Source organism: Lathyrus oleraceus, chromosome 6, assembly GCF_024323335.1.
Source record: "Lathyrus oleraceus cultivar Zhongwan6 chromosome 6, CAAS_Psat_ZW6_1.0, whole genome shotgun sequence".
NCBI classification, from domain to species: Eukaryota; Viridiplantae; Streptophyta; class Magnoliopsida; order Fabales; family Fabaceae; genus Lathyrus; species Lathyrus oleraceus.
Window position 1 is genome coordinate 175,358,763 of NC_066584.1, and position 14,840 is coordinate 175,373,602.

Here is a 14,840-nt window from a genome sequence, read left to right on the forward strand (position 1 = left end):
ATTGTATTCATATCCAGTTTTATTGACATGTTTTTTAATGTAATAACAGTTATCGACTAAATAGATGAAACAATTGCAGGAGAAGATTGCCCTGCATTTGGAAAAAAATATGCATTATTTCTTCAATATAAGAAGATAATATGGCATTTATATTTCACAAGTTGATAGTAGCCCTATTGGTAGAGGTGCCCACTTGAGAAAAGTGAGGTCTCTAATTCAATTCCCAAATGAGTGAAAAAATTTAGAATATTTTTTAGAATTTTAATGACATTTGTGATTAGTATATGCCATGCGTATGAAGATATGTCATGTCAGATGACACGCGTGTAAAAATTGACGTCATTTATGAGAATTAGATAGAAATAACTTTAATGATACTATTAGAAGATATAAGGGATTATATCGAACCTTAAGATAAAAAATGATATTTTATCAAACATAATTCTATTTCATTAAATATTACTACATTTCATTCAATCAATTTAAACAAAATCTTATATGATACTCTATCTATCTATATATATATATATATATATATATATATATATATATATTATAAAATGAATGTTAATCTTATTTTCAATGTAAAATTATTTTTACTATCAATAATGTTATCTAATTAAAACTACATATTTCTACAATGCGGAAAACAACTTTTTAAAGAAAATTAAAATAATTTTGAAAAAATATATTATTTAAATAAAAAAGGAAGAGATATGAAAATGAAATTTTTTAATGAAAATTTATGTTCAAATTAAATTTAAAGAAATTCAAATAAAAATTAAATAAGAAATTTAAAATTATTCATCAACTCCATACAATCTGTTATCCATATTTTTCAAGTTTTCGAATCCATCTTTAAAATTTTCAAAAGAATTATATATACGTTCCATAAAATCTAGTTAGTTTTCTAAACTAGTCCATATTCTTCAAATTTTAAATTTGACTCAAACACACAAACAATTAATAAGATTATTTTTGTAAAACAGTACTTCATAGCTTTATAATTTTATTTTACTTTTTAATTTATATAAGAAAATCTTTTAACGATATTTATTTTGAAACAAATACAATTAAAAAAAATATTAAATTAAAAAAATTAATAGATGTCACATTTTAGAAAAAAAACTATAAGAAAATTGAATCATTTGGAGATGAAAAAGAAATAAAAATTCAAAAAAACTTACTAAAATTAATGAATTAAATTCATATATAGTAACAATGCAATGCAATTTTTAAACATAGATCTAACAAAATCATCAATAATTTCATTTTAAATTAGAATTTATTTGTCATGATTTCATTACATTGACCTGATAAATAAAAATGTTAGGATCAAACAAATAACACCAAACTCATAGAATCCGCTAAAAGAATCACCCTCACGCCGTTACTCTCACCCAATCTCTCCCACAACACTCATATTCCAATTTCCACAGCACAAATGAAACCGATTTTTGTCATAATCTCTCCCCACAACTACTATCCCAAATCTCTCTCCCCCTAAATCAAACATTCAATTTCAATTCAAAATTTCCCCAAACAATCTCTATAAAAAAACCTCACTTAGGGTTTCATTTCATTCTTCACTACACAATGAAAGCTTCACTCAAATTCCGAGACGAACAAAAGAAACCACTGTTAAGAGCCAAAATTCCTCTAAGCATTTTAGGTACCCCATTCCAATCAGGAATCGTAGCTGGTGAATCTAAAGAACTAACTCTCAATCTCTCAACCTTTTTCCAATCCGGTCCGTCGCTTAGACTCGCTTACCGGCCCAACGACTCGCAAAACCCGTTCTCGTTGATGGTTAAAACCGGAACCGGTTCGTTCGGTTCGCCGCTCTCGAGTTCTATGCTTATGAGTTGTGAATTCAATCTGCTGAACCGGAGTAAAACCGGGGGATCCCAGCCTCTTTTTATGCTTCATTTTAAGCCTCGTTTTGGGGATTTCAGTTTTAAGAAATCTCAGTCGTCGATTCTTGATGTGAAGAATTATGCTTTTCAAAACGGAGGCGTTCTGGGAGGTGAGGATGCGAGTATTGAGTTTGTTGAGTCTGTTGAGTCGCCGGTGATGGGAGCTTTTTCTACTGGGAAAGTTCCGTCTGCCAGCGCGTTTACGGGTTTGTTTTCGGGTACGGAGGTTGCTGCGAGAACGACGTTGCCGATTAGGGGACGCACGGCGGTGAATTTTAGGTGGGGGGTTAGGGTTCCGGCAGATGCTAAAGTGGAGAGTGCTTTTCAGAAGGTTCCGTTTCTTGTGATGGATAAGATTGGGGTTGAACATTTGCCTTTGCCTGTGGAGAATGGGGATTTGAAGAAAGATGTTGCTGGCGTGGGGATTATTCCGGGGAGTGCTGATATGGCGGTGACGTGCTCTGCGGTGAAGCGGTTGCAGGCTGAGAGTGGATTGCTGAGGAATGCCGTGGAGGATCTTCGACGAGAGTTTGCTAGCGCGCGAATTGGAGGAGGTTCGGAGTTTGAGAGGAATGGAGGTAAAGGGAAAACCTTCGAGGGGAGAAAGAATGAGAAGAAAGTGATGTCGGATTTTAATGGTTATCCGGGAAAATCGACTGAGGCTGATGCAAGTGAGGAGTTGAAGAAGGCATTGAGGGGAGCCACCACTGTTGGAGTTTGAACTCAAAATAAGTGAAATTAGATTTATGGTGCAGCCAAACGGCGAGTTCTGTTTGAATTTTTCACAATTTTGTTTATAGATTATAAATCTGGTTCTGTCATAAGTTTATGGTTTCAGTTTTGGAACTGCAAATTGTTTGTTTATTGTCATATGAATGATGATAATGATTATATAAATATGTTGCTTCGGTTGGTTTACAATTTCTAATGAATTGTTCTTGTAATTTATAGGTGTGTTTTGTTTCAAGTTGGTAAACACTAGTCTCAAACATACTACCTGACACTAGATACGACACTTACAAGTTTATACTGCCAATAATTTGAGAAAATCAAAAAATTAAACATATTCACAGGTGATTACTTCTAGTCTTGTAGTCTACCAACAACAATTTCGTTCCTTCATGTTTCTTAGTTTTGTAAGATGCAGCAATGTTTTAAAGGAAGGTACTAGTATGCACTTAAGTGTTTGTAATGTTCTTTCCATATCTAACAAATTGGTGAAAGGATTGATTTGGTATAATAATGTTCTTTCCATATCTAACAAATTGGTGAAAGGATTGATTTGGTATAATGAGCTAGTCAGACATGTTTGAAATACTGATTCGTGCATTTCTATCTAGATGTTGTTTCTATACATTATTGGATTTTTTTTTAAATAATCAGTATTTTCAATTTAAATTTCTAAATAATCTATTTTTCAAAAAAATATCAAAATAATTATTTTTCCCTACTCAACTAAACATCAAAGGAGGCGTCTAAATCATTGTCGCATGCATACAAAACCAATGTGTGTAGGCGTCACATGCATTGATGCATGCATGTGCGCATGTGTGTATGTGACACATACATTGGTGCATGCATATGTTATGTGTGTGTGGAGCCTAGTGCATTGACGCATGCTTGATCTGGTTCTTCTAGAAATACCACCATGTGCATCTTCCTTATTATTTCACACAACTTCTTACCCTCCTTCCGTTTTTCTTCAATTTCTTCAATCTCATTCAATTTTTTATTTTTTTTAATCATGTTTGAATACATTCACAATAGAAATGTCGACTTAATCTTTTCAACAGTCACACCTCCGATAAAGATTCAACTTTGGAATATAGATTCGTTTGAACGTCTTAATCGGACGTTGAACCGTTGGTTAAGTATTAGAAGAATTTAATGGCTTGAGTCCACGTTCAACCGAAATGGAGAAGTGTGTGAATGAGTGGATATTAAGACTGACAGAAACGTTCACAGGATGATGTATAATATGTTCAAAATTGTTTTGATGCTTGTAATCACTTAGTTATAGAAATGGTATTTTATTTGTTGCAGTTTGTTGTGTTGTTGTTTATGTGTTGCTTGTGTGTTAAATGTGTTGTATTTGTTTGTGATGGTATTTTCTCACAAAGTTATCATATGAAATAAATATTGTTTTTAATATAAAGCAAAAGAGGTACATGTAAAATTATCTTGTTGTGCTTGTTCCAACACTAGGACAGTTAGTACGATTGTGACCGGATTGTCGACATGAACTACATAATCAAACCATTTTCTTCGTCGTATCCATTTTGGTTCAAATACGGGTGCTGTTTGGGCGACCATTTTTCTTTCTTCGCATAACTTCATTGTGGCAGAGAATGTCCCCTTGATATTCAGGTCAGTGATCCTCTTTTGCAACAACTGAAAAACTAATTTTGTAAACATTTGATAGACTTATGACTTTGTAAACGTCAGATAGTAGTAGGATGGATCCCTTCGAACCTTTGAACATGTCATAATGACATGAGAGCAGTGCATACGAAAGGCTTGGAACTTTCGGCAGTCGCACCAACCTCTATCTAGTTCCACTTTGTATTGTCCCATCGGTATGCCTTCATTCTGATCCATGGACTCAGCAACACTGTATCAACCTTTAGTACGGTCAAACACCGTCACCAGGTGTGTGTTAGCTTTGGCAGTTTTGTGTCTAATAAATTTCATTGAAGCATCACTGAACAACTGCCTATATTGTTGAAGGAGAATAGCGATCCAAAATGCAACGGAATTTAAAATTTTCTCCTTTAGTGATCCTTACGAATGGGCATGATCAGTGATAGAATCGTTACCTCTTGTGACGATTGAAACCTTTGATGCAGATCTACGGAGCGATCACGAACGCTGAACGACGACAATGCCTCTATTCAGTCCACACGAAGGAATTCCTTCAATCTTAGTGCTAGCTGCTACGAATGAAGGCTTTGAGTGAGTGAGAGAGAGGAACGAAAATTGCAACTGCACAAATGCTTCTGCACAAGGGTTCTATTTATAGAACCACTTGTGTGGGCTGCAAGCTAAAAATCCCACTTAAGTGTATGTGGCCCATATTTTATAATATGCCAAAATCACTTAAGCGCGTGGTACCTTACCATATTTCGTATTCTACTTAAGTACACCGTACCTTACAATGTTCTACAATTCACTTAAGTGCATCGTACCTTACGGTGTTCCTTAGTTACTCTATCTCTTATCAATCCGTCCTTTTGTGTGTGACCCTGTAGGTTTCCGCGGCATTGGCAATTATATTAAATCACGCATTTAACATAATAAACAGTGAGCGGTATCTAGCAACACATCACTGCTACCCAAGACACGAAAATGTCATGTGATCTGACAAATCCTTTTGTGATAATACGTATGTGTATAATTACCCTTTTACCCGTATGTCTATATTAAACACAAGGCATAGACCATGTCATCCTTGTCCAGTTCAATATTGGACCCATAGACATTTATCCTGTTACGCAGGATGGGAAAATTCCATCTAGGTCACTCATGTCCCTTAGCATGCTTCGTGGAGTACCCATCAACTGTCTTTATGGTCATCCAGTTACGAACAACGTTTGATCAGCAACAAGGCACTCAACTCTACATCTAGGGTCCATAGTGGTTTCAGGTCGAAGGGTGGTATACGCCATTATCACCATGAGAATAACTTATGACACTTTGCATAACATTCTATATAGTATTCTCATAGCGGGTCAATCCAGTATAAATATTACTCTTAATATTCATACCTATGTTTAAGACTTGATAACTCCTTATCCATGATCCATGAGATGTGATCATCAGTCTATATACATAATAGTCTTAATGCTTTAATGTTATCCTACTTCACAATAAAGCTCGACTACGGATACTTTAAGAATAGTGTCCTTATGTTTAATGTGATCTCATGATTAAGTCACACTTGATACATTAAACGGACTAGCTATTGTAGGGACTTTATTAAACAAACATAATAAAGAAAAATCCTTTTATTATTGATAAATAATTCGATACAAGTACCAAAAGTATTGGCCTCTAGGGATTACACCAATAATCTCCCACTAGCACTAGAGCCAATCAGGCATACCCCTAATGCCCATAGATCTAGTATGGCCATCATGCTTCTGCTGCGCAAGAGGCTTTGTCAGTGGGTCAGCAATATTGTCAAGTGTAGGTACTCTGCATATTTTCACATCTCCTCTATCTATTATCTCTCGAATGAGGTGATAACGCCTAAGTATGTGTTTCGATCGTTGGTGAGATCTAGGTTCCTTAGCTTGTGCGATAGCACCATTGTTATCACAATAGAGACCAATGGGATCCACAATGCTAGGAACCATGCCAAGTTCACTAATGAACTTTTTGATCTAAACAACTTCATTTGCTGCACTTGAGACAACAATATACTCGGCCTCAGTTCTAGAATCAGCAACTGTATCTTGCTTTGAACTTTTCCAGCTCACAGCACCACCGTTTAAGCAAAACACATAACCAGATTGCGATCTAAAGTCATCCTTATCTGTCTGGAAGTTAGCATCGGTGTATCCAATTACAGCCAACTCTTCCTGACCTCCATATATCAAGAATGAGTCATTAGTCCTTCTCAAATACTTAAGGATATTATTGACAGCTACCCAATGAGCATCACCAGGATCAGATTGGTACCTACTCGTTGCACTCAAAGCATACGAGACATCTGGTGGAGTACATAACATGGCATACATGATAGATCCTATTGCAGATGCATATGGAATCTTATTCATGCGATCCCTTTCTTCCTTAGTTGAAGGGGATTATGTTTTTGATAGACTCAGACCATGTTGCATAGGTATGAATCCTTTCTTGGAATCATGCATATTAAAGCGTCTCAGCATTTTGTCTATGTATGTACTCTGACTTACGCCAAGCAGTTTTTGTGATCTATCTCTATAGATTTTGATTCCTAATATATAGGTTGCTTCACCTAGGTCCTTCATAGAAAAGCATTTCCCTAACCAAGACTTTACTTGTTGTAGGGTAGGGACATCGTTTCTAATGAGTAATATGTCATCTACATATAATACCAGGAAAACGATCATGCTCCCACTAACCTTCTTGTAGACACAAGGCTCATCTTCGTTCTTGATGAATCCATATTGTTTTATTGTTTCATCAAAACAAAGATTCCAGCTTCTGGAAGCTTGCTTCAATCCATAGATTGATCTTTGTAACTTACATATCTTTAGGTCTTCTTCAGGTATGTCAAATCCTTCAGGTTGTGTCATGTACACATCCTCAAGAAGATTCCCATTAAGGAAAGCAGTTTTGACATCCATCTGACATATTTCATAATCATGATATGCAACGATAGCAAGTAAAATCCGAACAGATTTAAGCATTGTAACTGGTGAAAAGGTTTCATCATAGTCAACCCCATGAATTTGTTTATATCCTTTTGCAACCAGTCTTGCCTTATAGGTATGTACCTTACCAACCATGTCAGTCTTCTTTTTGAAGACCCACTTGCATCCTATAGGGTTAACTCCTACAGGAGGCTCTACCAAGGTCCAAACTTGGTTTGTGTACATGGAATTCATTTCAGATTTCATGGCTTCTAGCCACTTCTCAGACTCGGGACCAGTTATGGCCTATTGGTAGGTCACAGGCTCATCTTGATCAATGAGTAATACATCACCTTGATCAGTTATGAGATATCCATATCTCTCAGGTAGGTGATGTATCGTGCCTGGCCTATGTTGGTCTTGTTCTACTTGAGCAGGTTGCTCTTCCACAACTAATTGTGTTTCCTTCTCTAATTCCTCCATAGGTGTATCAATGCTTTGTGATTCTTGAATTTCTTCAAGCTCTACTTTCCTCCCACTGATTCCTTTGGAAATAAAATCCTTTTCTAGGAAAACTCCAGTTCGAGCGGCAAACACTTTGCCCTCAGAAGGATTGTAGAAGTAATGCCCTCTTGTTTCTTTAGGATACCCCATAAATAAGCATTTGTCAGATTTGGGCTCAAGCTTAGTTGAAATTTGTCGTTTCACATAAACTTCGCAACCCCAAATCTTCATGTAAGACATATGTGGTTTCTTACCACTCCATATCTCATATGGTGTCTTCTCAACCTTTTTGGATGGAACACGGTTAAGTGTGTAAGCTGTTGTCAATAGTGCATGTCCCCAAAAGGAGTTTGGAAGATCGACGTGACTCATCATGGATCGGACCATGTCTAACAGGGTTCAATTTCTTCTCTCAAATACACCATTACATCGGGGTGTTCCAGGAGGAGTAAGTTGGGATAGGATCCCACACTCTTTCAGATGGTCATCAAACTCTAGGCTTAAATACTCACCACCTCGATCTGATCGAAGAGTTTTAATATTCTTACCTAGTTGGTTTTGTACTTCATTCTTTAATTCCTTGAACTTTTCAAAGGACTCTGATTTGTGTTTCATTAAATACACATAACCATATCTACTGAAATCATCAGTAAATGTGATGAAGTACTGAAAACCTCCTCTGGCTGGTATGTCCAGTGGTCCACATACATCAGTGTGTATGAGGGCCAAAAGATCATTAGCTCTTTCACCTTTTCCTGTGAATGGAGACTTTGTCATCTTTCCAATTAAACAAGATCTGCATGTCTCATATGATTCATAATCAAAAGAGTCCAAGAGTCCATCTTTATGGAGTTTGGAAATGCGTTTCTCATTTATGTGGCCTAATCGACAATGCCAAAGGTAAGTTGGATTTAACTCATTAGGTTGCATTCTTTTAGTATTAATGTTATAAATAGGCATTTCAAGATCAAGGACATATAGTCCATTGTTCATTTGTGCAGTAGCATAGAATATATCATTCAAACAAATTGAGCAACAATTGTTCTTTATTATAAATGAAAAACCAAACTTGTCCAAACAAGAAACGGAAATAATATTCCTGCTAATTGCAGGCACATAATAACAGTTCTCTAACTGAATTATTAAACCACTAGGTAAAGTCAATACATAAGTTCCTACGGCTAAAGCAACAACCTTTGCTCCATTGCCAACTCGTAGGTCAACTTCACCCTTTTCCAAATATCTACTCCTTTTTAGCCCCTGCACATTTATACAAATGTGAGAACCGCGTCCAGTATCTAATACCCATGATGCAGAAGTAGATAAATTAATTTCAATAACAAAAATACCTGAAGTTGAAGTCTCTACTCCATTCTTCATATCTTCCAGGTACTTTGGGCAGTTTCTCTTCCAGTGTCCGGTCTTACTGCAATGGAAGCAGGTGCCTGCCTTTGCTATGCCTCCACTAGGATTCAAAGCAACAACAGTGGGTATGGGTTTGGCAACTTCCTTGCCTTTCCCTTTATCACCTTGCTTGGTGGGTCTTTTGTTCTGTCTCTTTCCATTTCCGATCATCAGAATGGACTTCCCTTTTGACTTCAGATTCTGCTCAGCAGTTCTTAACATGGCTAGCAGTTCAGGAAGAGATTTGTCCATATCATATTGAAATTTAGGACAAATTGTCTGAATCTATCTGGAAACGATTGCAAGATCAAATCAGTCGCAAGTTCCTTTCCGAGGGGAAAACACAACCTTTCAAGATTTTCCACACACCCAATCATCTTGAGCACATGGGGACCTACAGGGGATCCCTCATCTAACTTGCCTTGAAAAAGGGCTTTTGAAACTTCAAACCTTTCATGCCTTGCTTGCTCTTGATAGAGCATCTTCAGGTGTTCGATCATATCAAACGCTGCCATGTTCTCATGTTGCTTTTGCAACTCTGAGTTCATGGTAGCTAGCATGAGACAAGCAGCTTCATTGGCATCATCGACATGCTTCTTATAAGCATCTCTTTCTGCCTTAGGTGCAGAACTAGGAGGTTCCTCTTCAGGATCAGGTTTCTCCAAGACATACAACTTTCTATCATGTTTGAGGACAATCCTCATATTTCAGTGCCGATCTAGAAAATTTGTCCCAGACAATTTTTCCTTGTCAAGGATTGATCACAAAATGTTGTTAGAGGTGTTTGTTGTCATGGTAATCTACATGAAATTAATGAAAATATAAGTATCAAAAACATATTTAATTAGGCCTTAAATTAAATATGCTTCCACTATTTTACTCAAAACAAATGACCCTCACCATTTGATTCGGAAAATCCTGTTGGAAGATTTTCTAGTGGGTCGAGATCCACATTTCACTTTGTTTTAAGTCCGCGTAGGCGGATTACACAAAACTAGGTCATTTAGATAGGAACTCCTTCCAATTGTATCTAATACAACTCTCGAATATTTTAGTTGGGTGAATAACTCCTTATTTCAATCCATCACATGGATCATTTCCAACTCTTGCTTCTAAACACATGTAATCTTATTATAATTTGTTTAGTTAAGTTTGACCCATTGTTTTAGCAATTGGATATTACAATTATCCCATCGCACCTTACTAATATAGAACATGCACCTCGCGTAGGCGAAACCTACATTATCTGATACTAGTCTTGATGAGTGCTAAAACTTGGAAAGCATAAACTTAATATTTAATTTGAGGGAATTTGCAATTATTCTGATCTCACCGACTTATTTATCATATAAATCGTCTCTCACATGCATCAACATTCATTCACATGCATCAACATATATAATGAAACAGTTATAGCCCCTTAGCGCAGTTGTTCTCCCAAGCTAATGAGAGAACCTAAGCTAACCTAATAACGATCTAAGCTTCTCCAAGCAAGATCTTCAAGGTTGTCCTCCTTTGATATTGAATTCTTCTCTTTCTTCATAACATTACATTACATAAAAGAAACTCGTTTTACATACGAGGGAGTGAGATGAGAAAAGAAGTTACATTAAGAGATTAAAAGAGAGGCACGACACGCAAGTCGTATTTTAAAATCCCAAAACAAAATAAAGGAAAACTAAGGTCATAACCGATCACCACAAGACAATAATAATAAACACATTATTATTATTAATTTTAATTCCTTTTAATTAATTAAAACCAAATTAAATTTCGGCGACCGATCATACTACGCAGAGTTAGTCGGGATCCGCTGTCCGGTCACAAAACAAAAAAATAGAGAATACAGACTTTGTGAATGTGACGACCATCACAAAGCATGTTACGGCCGTCACGTCCAGCTTGTTACGTCCGTCACAGGCCCATGACGAATGTCACACGACCAAAATCAGCGCTTTGAAACAGTTAACAGACGTGATCCAACAAGCCCTTAATTCACAACTCTTTGACAGCACAACCCTTGTGCCGTCACTAACCCTAATGCAACAATTTCAGACCGTCAAACACACCTCGATTGTTGATTCAGTATGATTGATCAACAGGTCATTACTTCACCATACTAATGTCGGATCAAGAAGCAAACGACCATTGATCGTTCAAAGGAAAACAACCATTAAGTGTTTGAATGAACGAAACAGAAACAATATATCATATATGCCATATTTTGCATTAGGATTACTTATATCATATATATAACTTGATCGATCTCAATTGCGTAACCTATGGACGATCGATGTATCGCTGCTTCACCATACTAATGTCGGATTCCGAAGCATAGTCAACATCAATCATCCAAATCGTACACACATGATGCCAAATTTAATTACTCGTTTATTCTTTGATTCATTCTGTCTTTTAATCATATTAATACAGAAAATAAACAACTATCAGATGCATGGTTTCGTAAGTGGCTCTGATACCACTGAAGGAGAATAGCGATCCAAAACGCGGCGGAATTTAAAATTTTCTCCTTTAGTGATCCTTACAAATGGGCATGATCAGTGATAGAATCGTTACCTCTTGTTACGATTGAAACTTTTGATGCAGATATACGGAGCGATCACGAACGTTGAACGATGACAACGCCTCTACTCAGTCCACACGAACGGATTCCTTCAATCTCAGTGTTAGCTGCTATGAATGAAGGCTTTGAGTGTGTGAGAGAGAGAGAGAGAGAGAAATGAAAATTGTAACTACACAAATGCTTCTGCATAAGGGTTCTATTTATAGAACCACTTGTGTGGGCTGCAAGCTAAAAATCCCACTTAAGTGTATGTGGCCCATATTTTATAATATGCCAAAATCACTTAAGCGCGTGGTACCTTACCATATTTCATATTCTACTTAAGTACACCGTATCTTACGATATTCTACAATTCACTTAAGTGCATCGTACCTTACGGTGTTCCTTAGTTACTCTATCTCTCATCAATCCGTCCTTTTGTGTGTGACCCTGTAGGTTTTCGCGGCATTGGCAGTTATATTAAATCAGGTATTTAACATAATAAACAGTGAGCGGTATCTAGCAACACATCACTGCTATCCAAGACACGAAAATGTCATGTGATCTGACAAATCCTTTTGTGATAATACTTATGTGTATAATTACCCTTTTACTCTTATGTCTATATTGAACACAAGGCATAAACCGTGTCATCCTTGTCCAGTTCAATATTGGGCCCATAGACATTTATCCTGTTACGTAGGATGGGCAAATTCCATCTAGGTCATTCATGTCCCTTAGCATGCTTCGTGGAGTACCCATCAACTGTCTTTATGGTCATCCAGTTACGGATAATGTTTGATCAACAACAAGGCACTCGACTCTACATCTAGGATCCATAGTGGTTTCAGGTCGAAGGGTGGTATACGCCATTATCACCATGAGAATAACTTATGACACTTTGCATAACATTCTATATAGTATTCTCATAGCGGGTTAATCCAGTATAAATATTACTGTTAATATTCATACCTATGTTTAAGACTTGATAACTCCTTATCCATGATCCATGAGATGTGATCATCAGTCTATATACATAATAGTCTTAATGCTTTAATGTTATTCCACTTCACAATAAAGCTCGACTACGAATACTTTAAGAATAGTGTCCTTATGTTTAATGTGATCTCATGATTAAGTCACACTTGATACATTAAACGGACTAGCTATTCTAGGGACTTTATTAAACAAACATAATAAAGAAAAAGCCTTTTATTATTGATAAATAATTCGATAGAAGTACCAAAAGTATTGGCCTCTAGGGCTTACACCAACAATTGCAACACTGAACTCCATTTGGAACACCTGGTCTCAAACAACGCCCCTAACCTGAAATAGGGTGCTTGCACTAAAGCGGTTATAGGTAGGTTTCTGATGCTTTTGAAGACAAAGTTCATTGATTCCACAAGATTTATTGTAATGTAGCCCCAACGTTGACCGTTGTCGTATGTCCTAGTCCACTTCTCCAATGGAATATTGTGGATCCACCGTACTACACCTACGTTTGACAATCTGATGTCCTCGCGGTAGTGTTTGAAAGAAGATTATGTTAATATGTAACCTGCGTTGATAACTTTCTTCCGCAATATTTTGTCTTTGATCTCCCGCATAAAATTTTGAGCGATATGTCTAATGCAGTAGACATGCATCGACGGAGGATCCTTCCAGCCATTGTCAATGTTTTTGTAGGCACTCACTATTGAAGGGTGTCGATCAGAGATCAAACATAAGTTAGGTTGAAGAGTAACGTGCAATCAAAGATTTTTTAGGAAAAAACTCCATACCTCAGCAGTCTCCCCTTCAACTAGGGCAAAGGAGATTGGAAAAATGTTGTTGTTATCATCTTGTGCCACTGCCATCAGTTCGATCAACTCTTGTACCTCATTGCATTAGTTAGATCAACTATGTAATCAGCCGATAGATCCATCTGATAGTTTTTACACAATCTTCTTTTGTGCGAAATGTGTCTCCTTCTTTCAATGATCCCTGAATTTGCACATAAGGATTGTAAATATATCTGATGAAGGTTTATCGGCACCCAAATTCAAGCTTGTCATGTGTTTAGGTGGACAATATACATGACTAGCTGGTACTGGCTCCTTTTCTTCTTCATCGTTCACCATTGAATCAACCAATAACTCAGCTTCTTCTTCTTCCTCATCAACAACATTAACTCCAACTTGTTCATCGTCATCAATTTCACAAAACACTTGTGACTGATCAATGAACTGGAAAACATATGATGAACATCGTCATCATCTCAAATCTTCAACTGATCACGCAATTTTTATAGATAATTTGGCCCTCCTGACCACACTGCAATTTCTTTTCTATTCTTTGTTTCAAATGTGAAAAATTTGATCGTTGATTTATTGTAAATTGGGTTACTTCTGTGTTACGAAAACAAAAACCGAATAATTGATGCTCAAATATTTCACCTTCGGTATGGGCATTGACCATGTAATATGGTGAGGAAGATATTTTTTTAAATGTAAGTTTAGTGTTTCTACTGATCTGTATGGGTACTGATGGTGAACGCATTGATCTGCTATTGCATGCAGTTAAATAGGGGAGATGATGTATGTACTGATCACGCAATTAATCTGCAAAGACAAAAAAATGCAATGCAAAGAATCCATGTAGAGACAAGACAATGCAAAGCATGCGCCTGCAAGGAATATCTTCCCTAACACTACAAGCATGTGCCTCAAACGAAGATGCATATGCCCTAATAATCCAAGGCAGATGCCCTTTCCAATGGCGCATAAAGCAAGGCATGCGTCCTAGCATTAGACGCCTCTTACTTGCATGCATAAAAAGGCATGCATGTGCCATTAGCCTTATCGCATATGACCATGCATGTCTTAAACAAAGCATGTGCCTTATCCCATGCATGCGACCTATCACACTTGAGGACGTCTACATGTTGTTGGGTATATGTATTGATGGTAAGACCGTAAATGGTAGAGTTAACAAGGATAACTCTATTTGCAATGAATTGTTGGCTGCCCCTTTGTGTGACGACCATGCTACGGGAGAGACTTTTGGTCAAGCTAGGGGTCAATGTATTAACTTAAAATATCTCAAACAATATTATGTGAGTATAACATTGACCGA

General features: G+C 36.8%; 1 protein-coding gene across 1 annotated transcript; it reads left to right on the top strand.

Annotated features, from left to right (window-relative positions):
* Positions 1-1,333: 1,333 nt before the first annotated feature.
* Positions 1,334-2,844, top strand: LOC127092380 (uncharacterized). Its single transcript, XM_051031243.1, has one exon. The coding sequence runs from the start codon at positions 1,597-1,599 to the stop codon at positions 2,635-2,637; it is 1,041 nt and encodes a 346-aa protein (XP_050887200.1). The 5' UTR covers positions 1,334-1,596; the 3' UTR covers positions 2,638-2,844.
* Positions 2,845-14,840: the final 11,996 nt, after the last annotated feature.

What these genes read in the sequence shown, in the direction of transcription:
- LOC127092380 (XM_051031243.1), top strand. Translation starts at nt 1,597, where the DNA reads ATGAAAGCTTCACTCAAATTCCGAGACGAACAAAAGAAACCACTGTTA.